The sequence below is a fragment of the Bubalus kerabau genome, chromosome 3 (genome assembly GCF_029407905.1).
Source record: "Bubalus kerabau isolate K-KA32 ecotype Philippines breed swamp buffalo chromosome 3, PCC_UOA_SB_1v2, whole genome shotgun sequence".
NCBI classification, from domain to species: Eukaryota; Metazoa; Chordata; class Mammalia; order Artiodactyla; family Bovidae; genus Bubalus; species Bubalus kerabau.
This window is the reverse complement of record NC_073626.1, coordinates 44925194-44937581: the sequence shown is the minus strand read 5'-3', so window position 1 is coordinate 44937581 and position 12388 is coordinate 44925194. Positions and strand designations below refer to the sequence as shown.

General features: G+C 44.5%; 1 protein-coding gene across 1 annotated transcript; it reads right to left on the bottom strand.

Moving 5' to 3' along the window:
• Positions 1 to 95: 95 nt before the first annotated feature.
• LOC129646070 (HLA class II histocompatibility antigen, DO beta chain) lies at positions 96 to 8921 on the bottom strand. Its single transcript, XM_055571752.1, has 6 exons — positions 8805 to 8921; positions 2693 to 2962; positions 1965 to 2246; positions 1209 to 1319; positions 928 to 959; positions 96 to 770 (listed from the first exon to the last, which is right to left on the bottom strand). Exons 1-6 carry the CDS (start codon positions 8893 to 8895, stop codon positions 741 to 743), a joined length of 816 nt encoding a protein of 271 aa, XP_055427727.1. The 5' UTR covers positions 8896 to 8921; the 3' UTR covers positions 96 to 740.
• Between the last annotated feature and the right edge of the window lie 3467 nt (positions 8922 to 12388).

The window sequence follows — 12388 nt, the reverse complement described above, 5'->3', positions numbered from 1 at the left end:
AAACATATAATTCCCTTCGAGAAGAGGGAGGAGGAGCGTTGATTGGCCCACAGCAGAGAGACTTCTGCAGCGGCTAAAAAAGTTCTAGTTCTTGAACTGGGTGTTGATTACAAGGGTTTTGTCTTAAGTCATGTATTAAATAACACATTTTACGTGGTTGTTGGTACCTCGGTTTTATTTTAAAGGAAAAAAAGACTTTAAAAATCAGTGAAAACGGGACTTCTCCAGTGGTCCAGGGGTTGTGATTCTTCACTCCCACTGCAGGGGGCACAGGTTTGATCCATGGTCACAGCACTTAAGAGCCGGCAGGCCTCACAGTGCAGCCAAAAACAAACAAAAAACAATGAAAAGGGAGCAGTGACTATCTGGACACTTGTCTTCTGAAGACTGCAGGGCTGCGTTTGGAGGAGAGAAAGTTGAAGACCACAACTCAGAGGGCAGGAGCTGGACCACAGAAAAGTAAACCATTTGGGGCTGGAAGGAGCTAGGTCTTGGGGGAAATTCTAGGCACTGTCCTTGGGAATGAGGACTTGTGTAAACAAGGAGGACAAAGGGCAGGAGGGTAAGAGATGCGTGATCTCAGAACACAGCACTCCAGAGTTAGTTCAGGACTCCTCCAAGGTCTCACAGAATGAGTCATCCCGAACATTGACCTCACAGCGTCCTTCACTTGGTCCAGGGCCACCTGATGGGTCTTCAGGCTCCCGGGGAGAAGCATCAATTAGAACCTAGTGCGGCTGCTAGGGTGGCGGAAGCACTGCTCTTGGGACCTGCAGGGAGAGCGATAAAGTCTCGTGAGGTCCCCACCCTCCTGGGCAAGGACTCAGCAGACAGTGCACCCAGTCAGACCCACTTACATCTTATCCCTCCCTCTGCCAAAGGCTGGGTAACTGATCTGGGACCCAAAGACAAGGAAGGAGACATTACCTCATTGCCAAGCAACGGAGTCTCCACACGTCCTGGAATTAAAAAAAAGAAGGAAGAAATAGAATGCATCAATTAGGATCAAAAGTGATTATCCTGAGTGGTGGGAGGTGACCCCCAACTACCCCCTGGAATGTTTCTGGCTTCAGAAAAGATTATCCCAGTGATCCCTAAGAAGTATGGTCAGCCTTCCCCTGTCACACATCTTAGACGTTAGGAAAAGTAGAAAGTGGGGGAAGCTGGAGGCGGGGGTAGGTGGCAGAGTGCTCCTCAAAACTTACTACCTTTCCGGGCCCTGATGTGGATGACAATTCCCACCAGAAAGAAGACTAGCCCGACCAGGAAGGCTGCAGCTCCACTCAGGATCTTTCTCCAAGAATATTCAGACTGAGCTCCTAAGGGAAACAGGTCTCAAAGTTGGCCAAAAGCTCCCAATATTTGGTGCTCCTTCCTAAAACTTCATCCACCTGCAATGCAGAAGACCCTGGTTCAATCCCTGAGTCGGGAAAATCCCCTGGAGGAGGGCATGGTGACCCACTCCAGTAATCTTGCCTGGGAAATCCCATGGACAGAGGAGCCTGGCTGCTACAGTCCGTGGGGTCCCAAAGAGTGGAACATGACAGTGACTAACATTTTCTCCTGAAATCCCAGGGCCCGTGCTGGACAGTAGTACAATGCTGTCCAGAGTAAGAATACATCTTTGGGTCTAAGGTTTGTACTCATGGAGTTTCTGTTAATGATTCTGATGGCCAATAAGAATGCTCCCCTAAATGCCAAGGCCAAAGTACCAGAGGACGCGAGTTCCCAAAACCAGAAGTGAGTGACGAGCTGATTAGACCTCCTTATTTCTTGGAAGATCCAAGGATAGCTATCTGCCATGATTTTTCTCCACCCCAGCCCAACAACCCCAATTTCTATGACTCCTTCAGGTCAGAGGGAGGAGCTAGTGTTCTGGCCAAGATGAATAGGGAGGTAACACAGGCCCTGTCCAGAGTCAGATCGACCCCAGCTGGGTCCAGAAAGTACAAGCTGGTTCTCACTCCACTCCACAGAAACAGGGCTCGGCAAGCTGGGATGGTCAACGAGGCAGGTGTAGACCTCTCCAAGCTCGGGCGTCATGGCCAGCATCACCGTCATCTGAAAGGTCCAGTCTCCATTCCTGATGAGGCCAGTGGACATGACCCCCTCTCTCTGTTCCTGTCCATTCCGGAACCAGGTGACCTTGATGTCCCCTGGGTAGAAACCTGTCACCAAGCAAAGCAGCAGATTGCGGTGCTGCAGGGCTGGGGTCTTCTCCGGATACACCGTCACCTCTGGTTGTACTAGGAGGGGAGAGAAAAAATGAGAGGTGGTGAAGGAAATCCACAAAGCCAACCCCGGAGTGCCTTTAGTGGCTGTCTCTGCCCTGAATCTCTTCCCCAGATCACCCACATGGCAACCGGAAATGTGGGGGAAGCTCACCCCAGGACTCAGACACTGGAAGCGTCAGTGTCCGCAAGGAGGATGTGGGCTTTATCAGACACACCCACAATTTTCCTTGTGTTCGGGAAGACACTAGCCCTGAAAGGTGCCAAGAACTGGTATCTGGGACCAAGACCACAGTGACCTGACCCCTGAGGACAGTGAGTCACAACTGGGGACAGGTCATATATAGTCTCCCCTGCACCTGACCCTGATGGATAGAGATCCTGAAGCAGGAACCTGCCCAGGACAAGGAAGAAGAGCCACGCCCAGGCTCCCAGCAAGGAGACCCCAACTCCCACCTCACCTCTCCTCCCCACGGTGAAGGGTGCACCCAGATAGTAGTTGCGTCTGCAGAGCATGTCCACAGAGGCTCTACTCCTCGCCAGTATATCCGACCGATTGTTCCACAGCTCAGCGTCCGGCTTCCCCAGCTCCGTCAAGGCCACAAACATCCCCAAGTCGCTGTCGAAACGTGCATACTCCTCCAGGTTGAAGATGAATCTGACCACAAACCGAACCTTTTCTGTCCCATTGGTGAAGTAACAGTCAGCCTTTGCCTGGGTCACAAAATCTTCTGGAAAAACAAAAAAAGACTATGAACTAGCCCCCATCTTTAGGAAACCCCTACCTGGTATATTACGACCAACCATACGGATTGGAGAGGAGGGCTTTGACCTCAGTAAATCTGACAAAGTAGTCTCTGCTCCTCTGGGTCCCACCCTGGTTCCTCTTAGCAAATAGACATCCATTCTTTAAAAAAGAAGTGGTACGCATATACAATGGAACATTCAGTTCAGTTCAGTCACTCAGTCGTGTCCGACTCCTTGTGACCCCATGAACCACAGCATGCCAGGCCTCCCTGTCCATCACTAACTGCCAGAGTCCACCCAAACTCATGTCCATTGAGTCGGTGATGCCATCCATTTCATGTTCTGTCATCCCCTTCTCCTCCTGCCCTCAATCTTTCCCAGCATCAGGGTCTTTACAAATGAGTCAACTCTTCACATGAGGTGGCCAAAGTATTGGAGTTTCAGCTTCAGCATCAGTCCTTCCAATGAACACCCAGGACTGATCTGCTTTAGGGTGGACTGGTTGGATCTCCTTGCAGTCCAAAGGACTCTCAAGAGTCTTTTCCAACGTCACAGTTAAAAAGCATCAAGTCTTCGGTGCTCAGCTTTCTTTATACTCCAACTCTCACATCCATACACGACTACTGGAAAAACCATAGCCTTGACTAGACGGACCTTTGTGGACAAAGTAATGTCTCTGATTTTTAATATGCTGTCTAGGTTGGTCATAACTTTCCTTCCAAGGAGTAAGCGTCTTTTAATTTCATGGCTGCAATCACCATCTGCAGTGATTTTGGAGCCCAAGAAAATAAAGTCTGACACTGTTTCCACTGTTTCCTCATCTATCTGCCATGAAGTGATGGGACCAGATGCCATGATCTTCGTTTTCTGAATGTTGAGCTTTAAGCCAAATTTTTCACTCTCCTCTTTCACTTTCATCAAGAGGCTCTTTAGTTCTTCTTCACTTTCTGCCATAAGGGTGGTCTCATCTGCATATCTGAGGTTATTGATATTTCTCCCGGCAATCTTGATTCCAGCTTGTGCTTCCTCCAGCCCGTGCTTCCTCCAGCCCAGCATTTCTCATGATGTACTCTGCATATAAGTTAAATAAACAGGGTGACAATATACAGCCTTGACGTACTCCTTTTCCTATTTGGAACCAGTCTGTTGTTCCATATCCAGTTCTAACTGTTGCTTCCTGACCTGCATACAGGTTTCTCAAGAGGCAGGTCAAGTGGTCTGGTATTTCCAACTCCTTCCGAATTTTCCACAGTTTATTGTGATCCACACAGTCAAAGGTTTTGACATAGTCAATAAAGCAGAAATAGATGTTTTTCTGGAACTCGCTTGCTTTTTTGATGATCCAGTGGATGTTAGCAATTTGATCTGTGGTTCCTCTGCATTTTCTAAAACCGCTTGAACATCTGGAAGATTACTCAGCCATAAAAAAGAACAAAATAACGCCATTTGCAGTAACATGGATGGACCTAGAGATTATCATATTAAGTGAAGTAAGTCAAAGGCAAATATCATATGGTATTGTTTAAATGTGGAATCAGAAAAAAAAAAGGGGGTACAAATGAATTTACCTACACACCAGAAATAGAGTACAGATATAGAAAACAAACTTATGGTCGCCAGGGGTAAGAAGGGGAGGGATAAATTGGGAGATCAGGAATGAGATATATATACCACTGTATATAAAATAGCTAATAGCAAGGACCTGCTGTATAGCATACAGAACTCTACTCAATACTCTGTAATGGCCTATATGGGGGAAAAAATAATGAAAAGAGTGGACGTATGTATATGTATAACTGATTCACTTTGCTGTTCACCTGAAACTAACACAACATTACAAATTAACTATTGCTATTGCTAAGTCACTTCAGTCGTGTCCGACTCTGTGTGACCCCATAGACGGCAGCCCACCAGGCTCCCCCATCCCTGGGATTCTCCAGGCAAGAACACTGGAGTGGATTGCCATTAACTATACTCCAATAAATTTTTTTAAAAAAGAAAACCATTTCTTCTTTGAAAGAAGCCTGAGGTCCAGCCTATCAGGCCAGCCAAATAGGAGACGTGTCACCCAAAGGAGCAAGTCAAAATGAGTCCAGAGACACGAACATTCATTCAACAAATATACAATCATTTGTCCAATATATATAGACTGTTTGTATTTTGCCAGACAAAGTGCTAAGTGTCTCCAGCCCAGGCTTGCAGAAGCCCAGACTTTTAATTCTCCTTATTATCAAGTCAAAACCAACCATCCCTGTACGGAATAGTTCAATTTTCTTGCCATCAGCAGGATCATTCTGTATGTTCCTTCTGGAGTAAACTGAAAGGAAGATGGAGGTGGGGTTAAAAAAAAATGCAGAGCAGATTCACAGTAGTAGAAATTTCCCTTCTACTTTCCACTCATATGGGTTTTCTCAAGAATTTTCTCCTGTACCTTTTCCTGTGCACGATTACTCAGAGACCTCATCCCCTCTGTTGGCTCTAGTAAGGTAATGACCTCATTACCTCTATCAACTTTGGGCAAAATAATATTAATTCCTGGTTTGAATATGCCTTTATCATCATCATCACCATCATTGGCCGTATATGTACAGTTCTAGTGGTTGTAATAACATAGTGATAAGGAATATAAGCTTAAACCTTCTCTGGAGCCTTTAATATTAAGCACTTCTGCTGAAGAGTGAATTAAAAAATCCAAATCCAGGGATTCCCTAGTGGCTCAGTGGTTTAAAAAAAAAAAAAAAAAATCTGCCTGCCAATGCAGGAGACACGAGTTCGATCCCTGATCCAGGAAGATGCCACCTGCCGCAGAGCAACCAAGCCCGTGGGCCACAACCACTGAGCCTGTGCTCGAGCACCCGGGAGTCAGAACTGCTGCCGCTGCACGCCCTGGGGCCCGTGCTTGGCAGTAAGAGAAGCCACTGCCGCAAGCAGCCCACGCACAGCAACTCGAGAGTACCCCCCTGCTTGTCCCAGCTGGAGAAGGGCCCACGCAGCAAAGAAGACCAAGCACTTCAAAGTAATTAAATAAATTTTTAATAATTATTTTTAAAACTCCAAATCAAAAACAAAATCTAAATCCTTCAATATTCTGTGATAAACCATAATGGAAAAGAATATAAAACAGTATGTACATATTTATATATATATACACATATAACTGAGTACCTTTGCCATACAGCAGCAATTAACACAACATGTAATTCAACCGTACTTCAATAAAAATAAATTTAAAGTAAATAAGTAGAAAAATAAAAATCAAACTCATTCTCCATTATGATTTTCTACCCTCAAAGTACGTTCCTAGTATTGGTAGTGATTAGTTTGAGCTCTGTATTAACTTTCATACACTGTACCTCATTTCTAAATGGCTCATGTTCTCCAAAACAGTTTTAATTTTCCAAAGTTATTTAATCAATCTTCATAGGTGAGAAAAAGTGTGACTGTTTACTATGGTAAATTCATATGTTGAAATCCCAAATCCCAAGGGTGATGGTATTAGTTGGTGGTGTCGGGGGTGGTACCTCAGTTGGGAGCATGGGCTCCTGATGAATGGGATTAGCACCCCTAGGGAAGAGGCTCTAGAGAGCGCCCCAGCCCCTTCCACCACGTCAGGACACAGAGAAGGCACCAGCTCCGAACCAGGATGGCAGCCTTTCCCAGGACACAACCAGGCTGGAGTCTTGATCTTGGACTCCTCAGCCTCCAGAACTTTGAGAAATAAATGTCTGTTGTTTATAAGCCACCCAATCTGTGGTATTTGTCATAGCAGTCCAAACAGACTCAGATAATGATAGCTGCCTTAAACTTGAAGATATGGGTAATTTTAAGAGAGAAACTGGTACCTGGCCATGGGCTAGGTCTCAGTTGACTGGAGTTTTAGTTCTGCATATACTGGTGTCACATAGAAACAGACACTTCCCCTTCCTGACCTGCTTCCCCATCAATAAAGACGGGGCTTCAGTTCAGACACATCACCACCAAGGTAGAACTCAAGAGCATTTGGGTCAAGTAAGAAAAGAAGCAGAATGTGAGAAAGCAGACGTGCTGCACGTGTACAGTGGAATATTACTCAGCCACAGAAGGGAACAAAATGGGGTCATTTGTAGAGATGCGGATGGACCTAGAGACTGTCATACAGAGTGAAGCAAGTCAGAAAGAGAAAAACAAATATCAAATATTGATGCACGTCTGTGGAATCGAGAAAAAATGGCATAAATGACCTTATTTGCAAAGCAGAAATAAAGACACAGACGTAGAGAACAAACATATCGATAAGTGGGGAATGGGAGGTCAGGTGGGGATGAAACTGGGAGATTGGGATTGATGTATATACACTATTGATACTATGTATAAAACAGAAAACTAATGAGAACCTACTGTAGGGCACAGGGAACTCGACTCAGTGCTCTGCGGTGACCTAACTGGGAAGGAAATCCAAAAAAGAGGGGATACATGTGTGTGTATAGCTGACCCACCTTGCTCTACAGTAGAAACGGACACAACAGTGTAAACCAACTACACATCAATAAAAATTAATTTTAAAAATTAAACTTTTTAAAAAATAGAATGTAATTCAACACATGATGACATTTACTAATATTTCAAATACACAAAAAAACTGCTACATCTTTTCTAAAGCCACCCTGAGACTTAGTTGGAATGGAAGGGAGAGAGGGAGTGAGGATAAAGAGAAGGGAGTGATGACAAGGCGCTGTGAGCTCGCTGGGAAAGAGAACTCCACTCTGTGCACTTGAGAACAACGCAAAAGGACTTTCAAATGGGTTAGTAGTGCAAATTAACCAGGGACGATTTCTCCCTGAAGAAACGGCATTTCGGCTGAGATGTGAAGGGTGATCCTGATCTCAGATGCAGACCTGCCTTCATGTCTAAGTGCAGAGGAACTGCTGGGCTGAGTGTCAGGAGGCCAACATCCTTCCTGGGTCAGCCAGACTGATCTCAAACTCAGATGAGTCTCTAATCTCCAATTCCCTCTTTCACCTTACAGTCTAAATTAGAAAAATAATTATGTTTCAGTCAGATCTGTGTCAGAGTTTAGGTCTTACTGATTGTGTGTGTGTGTGTGTGTTGTTGTTTAATAGAAATTATAAGCTCAGAGAGGTTTCTGTTCTCCAAGAACAATGATCTCCTCAGACCCACCCTCCCCACCTCTAGGGTTTTGTTCCTCTTTTGTGTTTAACGAGACTGACGTTCAAAGGGGTTCTGTTTTTAGAATGCTGTGTCCTGTTTTCTTCTGATAAATATGTTTTCGGAATGTACTGTCACTTCACGTTTGTGTAGCTTAACTTCTCAGCTAGACAGATATCAATAAGCATATGTACCTGGCAACCTGAGGACGGGCATCACATATTCAATTTCTCCTGTTTGTCCAATCGCTCGGTACAATCTGACCATGTTACAGAGGCTTAAAAATGTCCAATGAAGCAGTCAAGTCCATATGTGCATAAAGAAGCAGTCACAAAGAGAAGCAGTCACAATCTTTAAACTCCTGGCTGAAGGACAGTGGCTATGTTCAGCCTGCCTCAATTTTTCCCAGTTCTCCAGATGGCCATCAATACCATAAGGACCCTGAGCAAGCAATATGTTTCCCTTTTGTTGAATCAGTGGCTCTGGGACAGGAAGTCCCTTCCCCCACCGGTCCATTTCATGTGGTAAAGAGGGAGGGAAAGCTTTTCTGTGAGAAAAAAGAAGATTCTCCAAAGCCAGATCTGCTTCCTGTCTGGACTGGAGCCTGGACCTGTAGGGAAAGGCCTCTCTCCCCCATGTCAATGTGTGCCTTACACCTGAAAGAAATCACTATGTTCTTACCTGGAGAATCTCTGCCTTGAGTCACAGAAGCATCCAGCCTGAGAACCGTGGATAAGAAGGCCACCACCCAGGGAACCCAGCTAGGACTCATTCTGGAAGAAAACCAACAAGACAGGAAAATCTTCACCTCTTTAGAACGGGGCTTGGCCACACACACTCAAATATTCATGCAGAGCAGAGATGTCTTTCTGTCTACCCCAGGATTGGAAACTCCTCATCCAGATAACCAATCAAGCTAGAGGAGCTTAGTGTCATTAGGTGCTGGGTAGGATGCCTGCATAAAGCCATGTGATACCACTCCAGAATTTTTCACCTGCAGAATCACTGACTGCAGTTCAGGTCCTTGGAAACTGGACTAGGAGAAAAAAGAAAAACTACTCTACAGGGTGTGTGGTCTCAGAAGGACGAGGCAGATTATTCACCGTGGATCCAGCATGGTCCCTGGCCTGCTGCGGCCAGTAGATCTCCGTGATGATGCAGTGACTGACACTGCCAACAGAGAACATCTAAATGAAGACGACAGCGGACAGCATTCCAAGGCACGGGCCTTATGAGGACTCAGGGAAAGGGCTATTGGGGAAAAAATGGAAGAGACTCAGAATTATCTGGAGAGGAGGATTTCCTATAAACCGGGAGAGGGAGGAAAAAACAAACATGGGGAGAAGCTTCTTGAAAGAATCAGATCAGATCAGATCAGCCGCTCAGTCGTGTCCGACTCTTTGCAACCCCATGAATCGCAGCACGCCAGGCCTCCCTGTCCATCACCAACTCCCGGAGTTCACTCAGGCTCACATCCATCGAGTCAGTGATGCCATCCAGCCATCTCATCCTCTGTCGTCCCCTTCTCCTCCTGCCCCCAATCCCTCCCAGCATCAGAGTCTTTTCCAATGAGTCAACTCTTTGCATGAGGTGGCCAAAGTACTGGAGTTTCAGCTTTCGCATCATTCCTTCCAAAGAAATCCCAGGGCTGATCTCTTTCAGAATGGACTGGTTGGATCTCCTTGCAGTCCAAGGGACTCTCTAGAGTCTTCTCCAACACCACAGTTCAAAAGCATCAATTCTTCGGCGCTCAGCCTTCTTCAGAGTCCAACTCTCACATCCATAAATGCTGCAAAAAAATGTTTAAAATGATAAAAAGAGAGAGTGTGGATATGTGGATATGATTCACTTTGCTGTGCAGCAGTAATTGACACAACATTGTAAATCAACTATACTCCAATAAAAATTTTAAAATATGAGAAGAGTTTGGTGTATATCTGGGAGACAATAGCTCTCATGGATTTATATTTATAATAACTTGGTGAAAATAACACATAAGCATGGATAGTGAATCTAAATGTTAAACTTCTTAAGCTAATAAAGGTAGATTTGAAACAATGTTTAAAGAGGATAAAAGGGGAAAAAAGCATTATTATGTTTTATAATTAATGGGGCACCAGTAGCTTTCAGTGGAACAGAGTCTTAAAAGAAGAGGCAATATTTCAAAAAGGCAAAGAGTGAATTAAAATGAGAAAATGAAGGCAGTAGATGTACCAGGACTTCAGGAATTTTGGAAGTTGACACATATGCACTGTTTTGTTGTTTGTTCAGTTGCTCAGTTCTGTCCGACTCTTTGCAGCCCCACGGACTGCAGCACGCCAGGCTTCCCTGTCCTTCACCATCTCCTGGAGCTTGCTCACACTTACGTTCATTGAGTCGGTGATGCCATCCAACCATCTCATCCTCTGTCGTCCCCTTCTCCTCCTGCCTTCAATCTTCCCCAGCGTCAGGGTATTTCCCAAAGAGTCAGTTCTCTGCATCAAGTGTCCAAAGTATTCGAGCTTCAGCTTCAGCATCAGTCCCTCCAATGAATATTCAGGACTCGTTTCCTTTAGGATGGCCTGGTTGGATCTCCTTGCAGCCCAAGGGACTCTCAAGAGTCTCCCTCATTGCAGGCAGATTCTTTACTATCTGAGCCACCAGGGAAGCCCCATAAACTTCTTAATTAATGATATTATTAGGTAGGCCAAAAAATTCTATTGATCAAAACGTATTTTGGGCCAACCCAATAGTTTCTGGTGGCTTAAAAGTGTTATGTCTCTATGCTGAGGGTCAGTCACCTTTAATGTTAATACTTGTTTTTATAGCTACCTTCTGCAGTGATGAAAGTGAGCAGTGAGTAACAGTGGTTTAAAATTATTTTTTTTCCTGTGAAATTGGCTAATTTGATACGTATAAGGAATGTATGAATCTGAGTGTACTTTTAAGCTAGATTTGTACATATAAATAGAAGGTAAAAGAATAAAATGCATTGCTTAAAAAAAAAAAGAAAGAAAAAACACTTTTTCAGACACATGATTAAAATAGGAAGATTTGAAAAACAGAGGAATGAGGAAGTTCAAGCTGTGTGGCTTCAACAAACTTATTTTAGAACAAGGCAAGATCTTCTGCTAAAAAGAAACTGGAAAAAAATATTTGATAAGTAAGGAGAGCAAGACTTCTTTTTCTCCAAAGTGATCTATAAATGTATTATTATTTAATTTGCCTCTCGATCCATGGCCCAATATTGTGAATCCTGCAAGATGAAACAGACATGTTTCTTGTCCACAAGAAATGTAAAATTTAGGTGGAGTGACAGAGAAACAATCCACTATAATGTCAGGAAGAATCAAATGAGCTTTAAAGCTTGGGCACACAAGAAAATTCAAGCTGCCTAGAAAGAGTTCATGATGAAGCTGATAAAGTTGATATTTCACACAAGTGGCCAACAGGAAATGTTATAATTCGGAATACCCAGTGCATGGGGACAACAGAGAAGGAATAAACAGTGAAACAAAAAATGTGCCAGGAATTCCTTAAAAGTTACTGTTTGGCCACAATAAATATATGTATGCCCACTAATTCACTGAGTGGGAGAAGAACACAGTAGAATTTTTTTCTTTTTCACTTCCCTAAGAGAACACACATTTTGATGGGTGTATAAGGTGGGACTGTAATGGTAGTAGACCCAGAGAGTCTGGAATACTTGAGTTATGTGTTACCGAACATGCCGAGAGGCCCTCAGCTACCCACAAATGCAATATTCTTTCCATAATGTAATAAATGCAATACTCTTACTCATAAATATAATAGCAAATTGTAAATAAAAGGCCGGTCAAATCCCTGATGCTCTAATAGAGGGTTTTACGGTAAAGCTTCTATGAAGCATGAGACCCCAAGCAATGTTCTCATGTTTCCACTTTTACCACTGCTGCTGCTGCTGCTGCTGCTGCTGCTGCTGCTAAGTCACTTCAGTTGTGTCCGACTCTGTGCGACCCCATAGACAGCAGCCCACCAGACTCCCCGGTCCCTGGGATTCTGCAGGCAAGAACACTGGAGTGGGTTGCCATTTCCTTCTCCAATGCATGAAAGTGAAAAGTGAAAGTGAAGACGCTCAGTTGTATCCGACTCTTTGCAACCCCATGGATTGCAGCCTACCAGGCTCCTCCGTCCATGGGATTTTCCAGGCAAGAGTGCTGGAGTGGGGTGCCATTGCCCTCCACTAACCAGCTGTAAATCCTGAAGGACTAGAACTTCCAAGCACATGAAGTGTAGGAAGAAGAAAG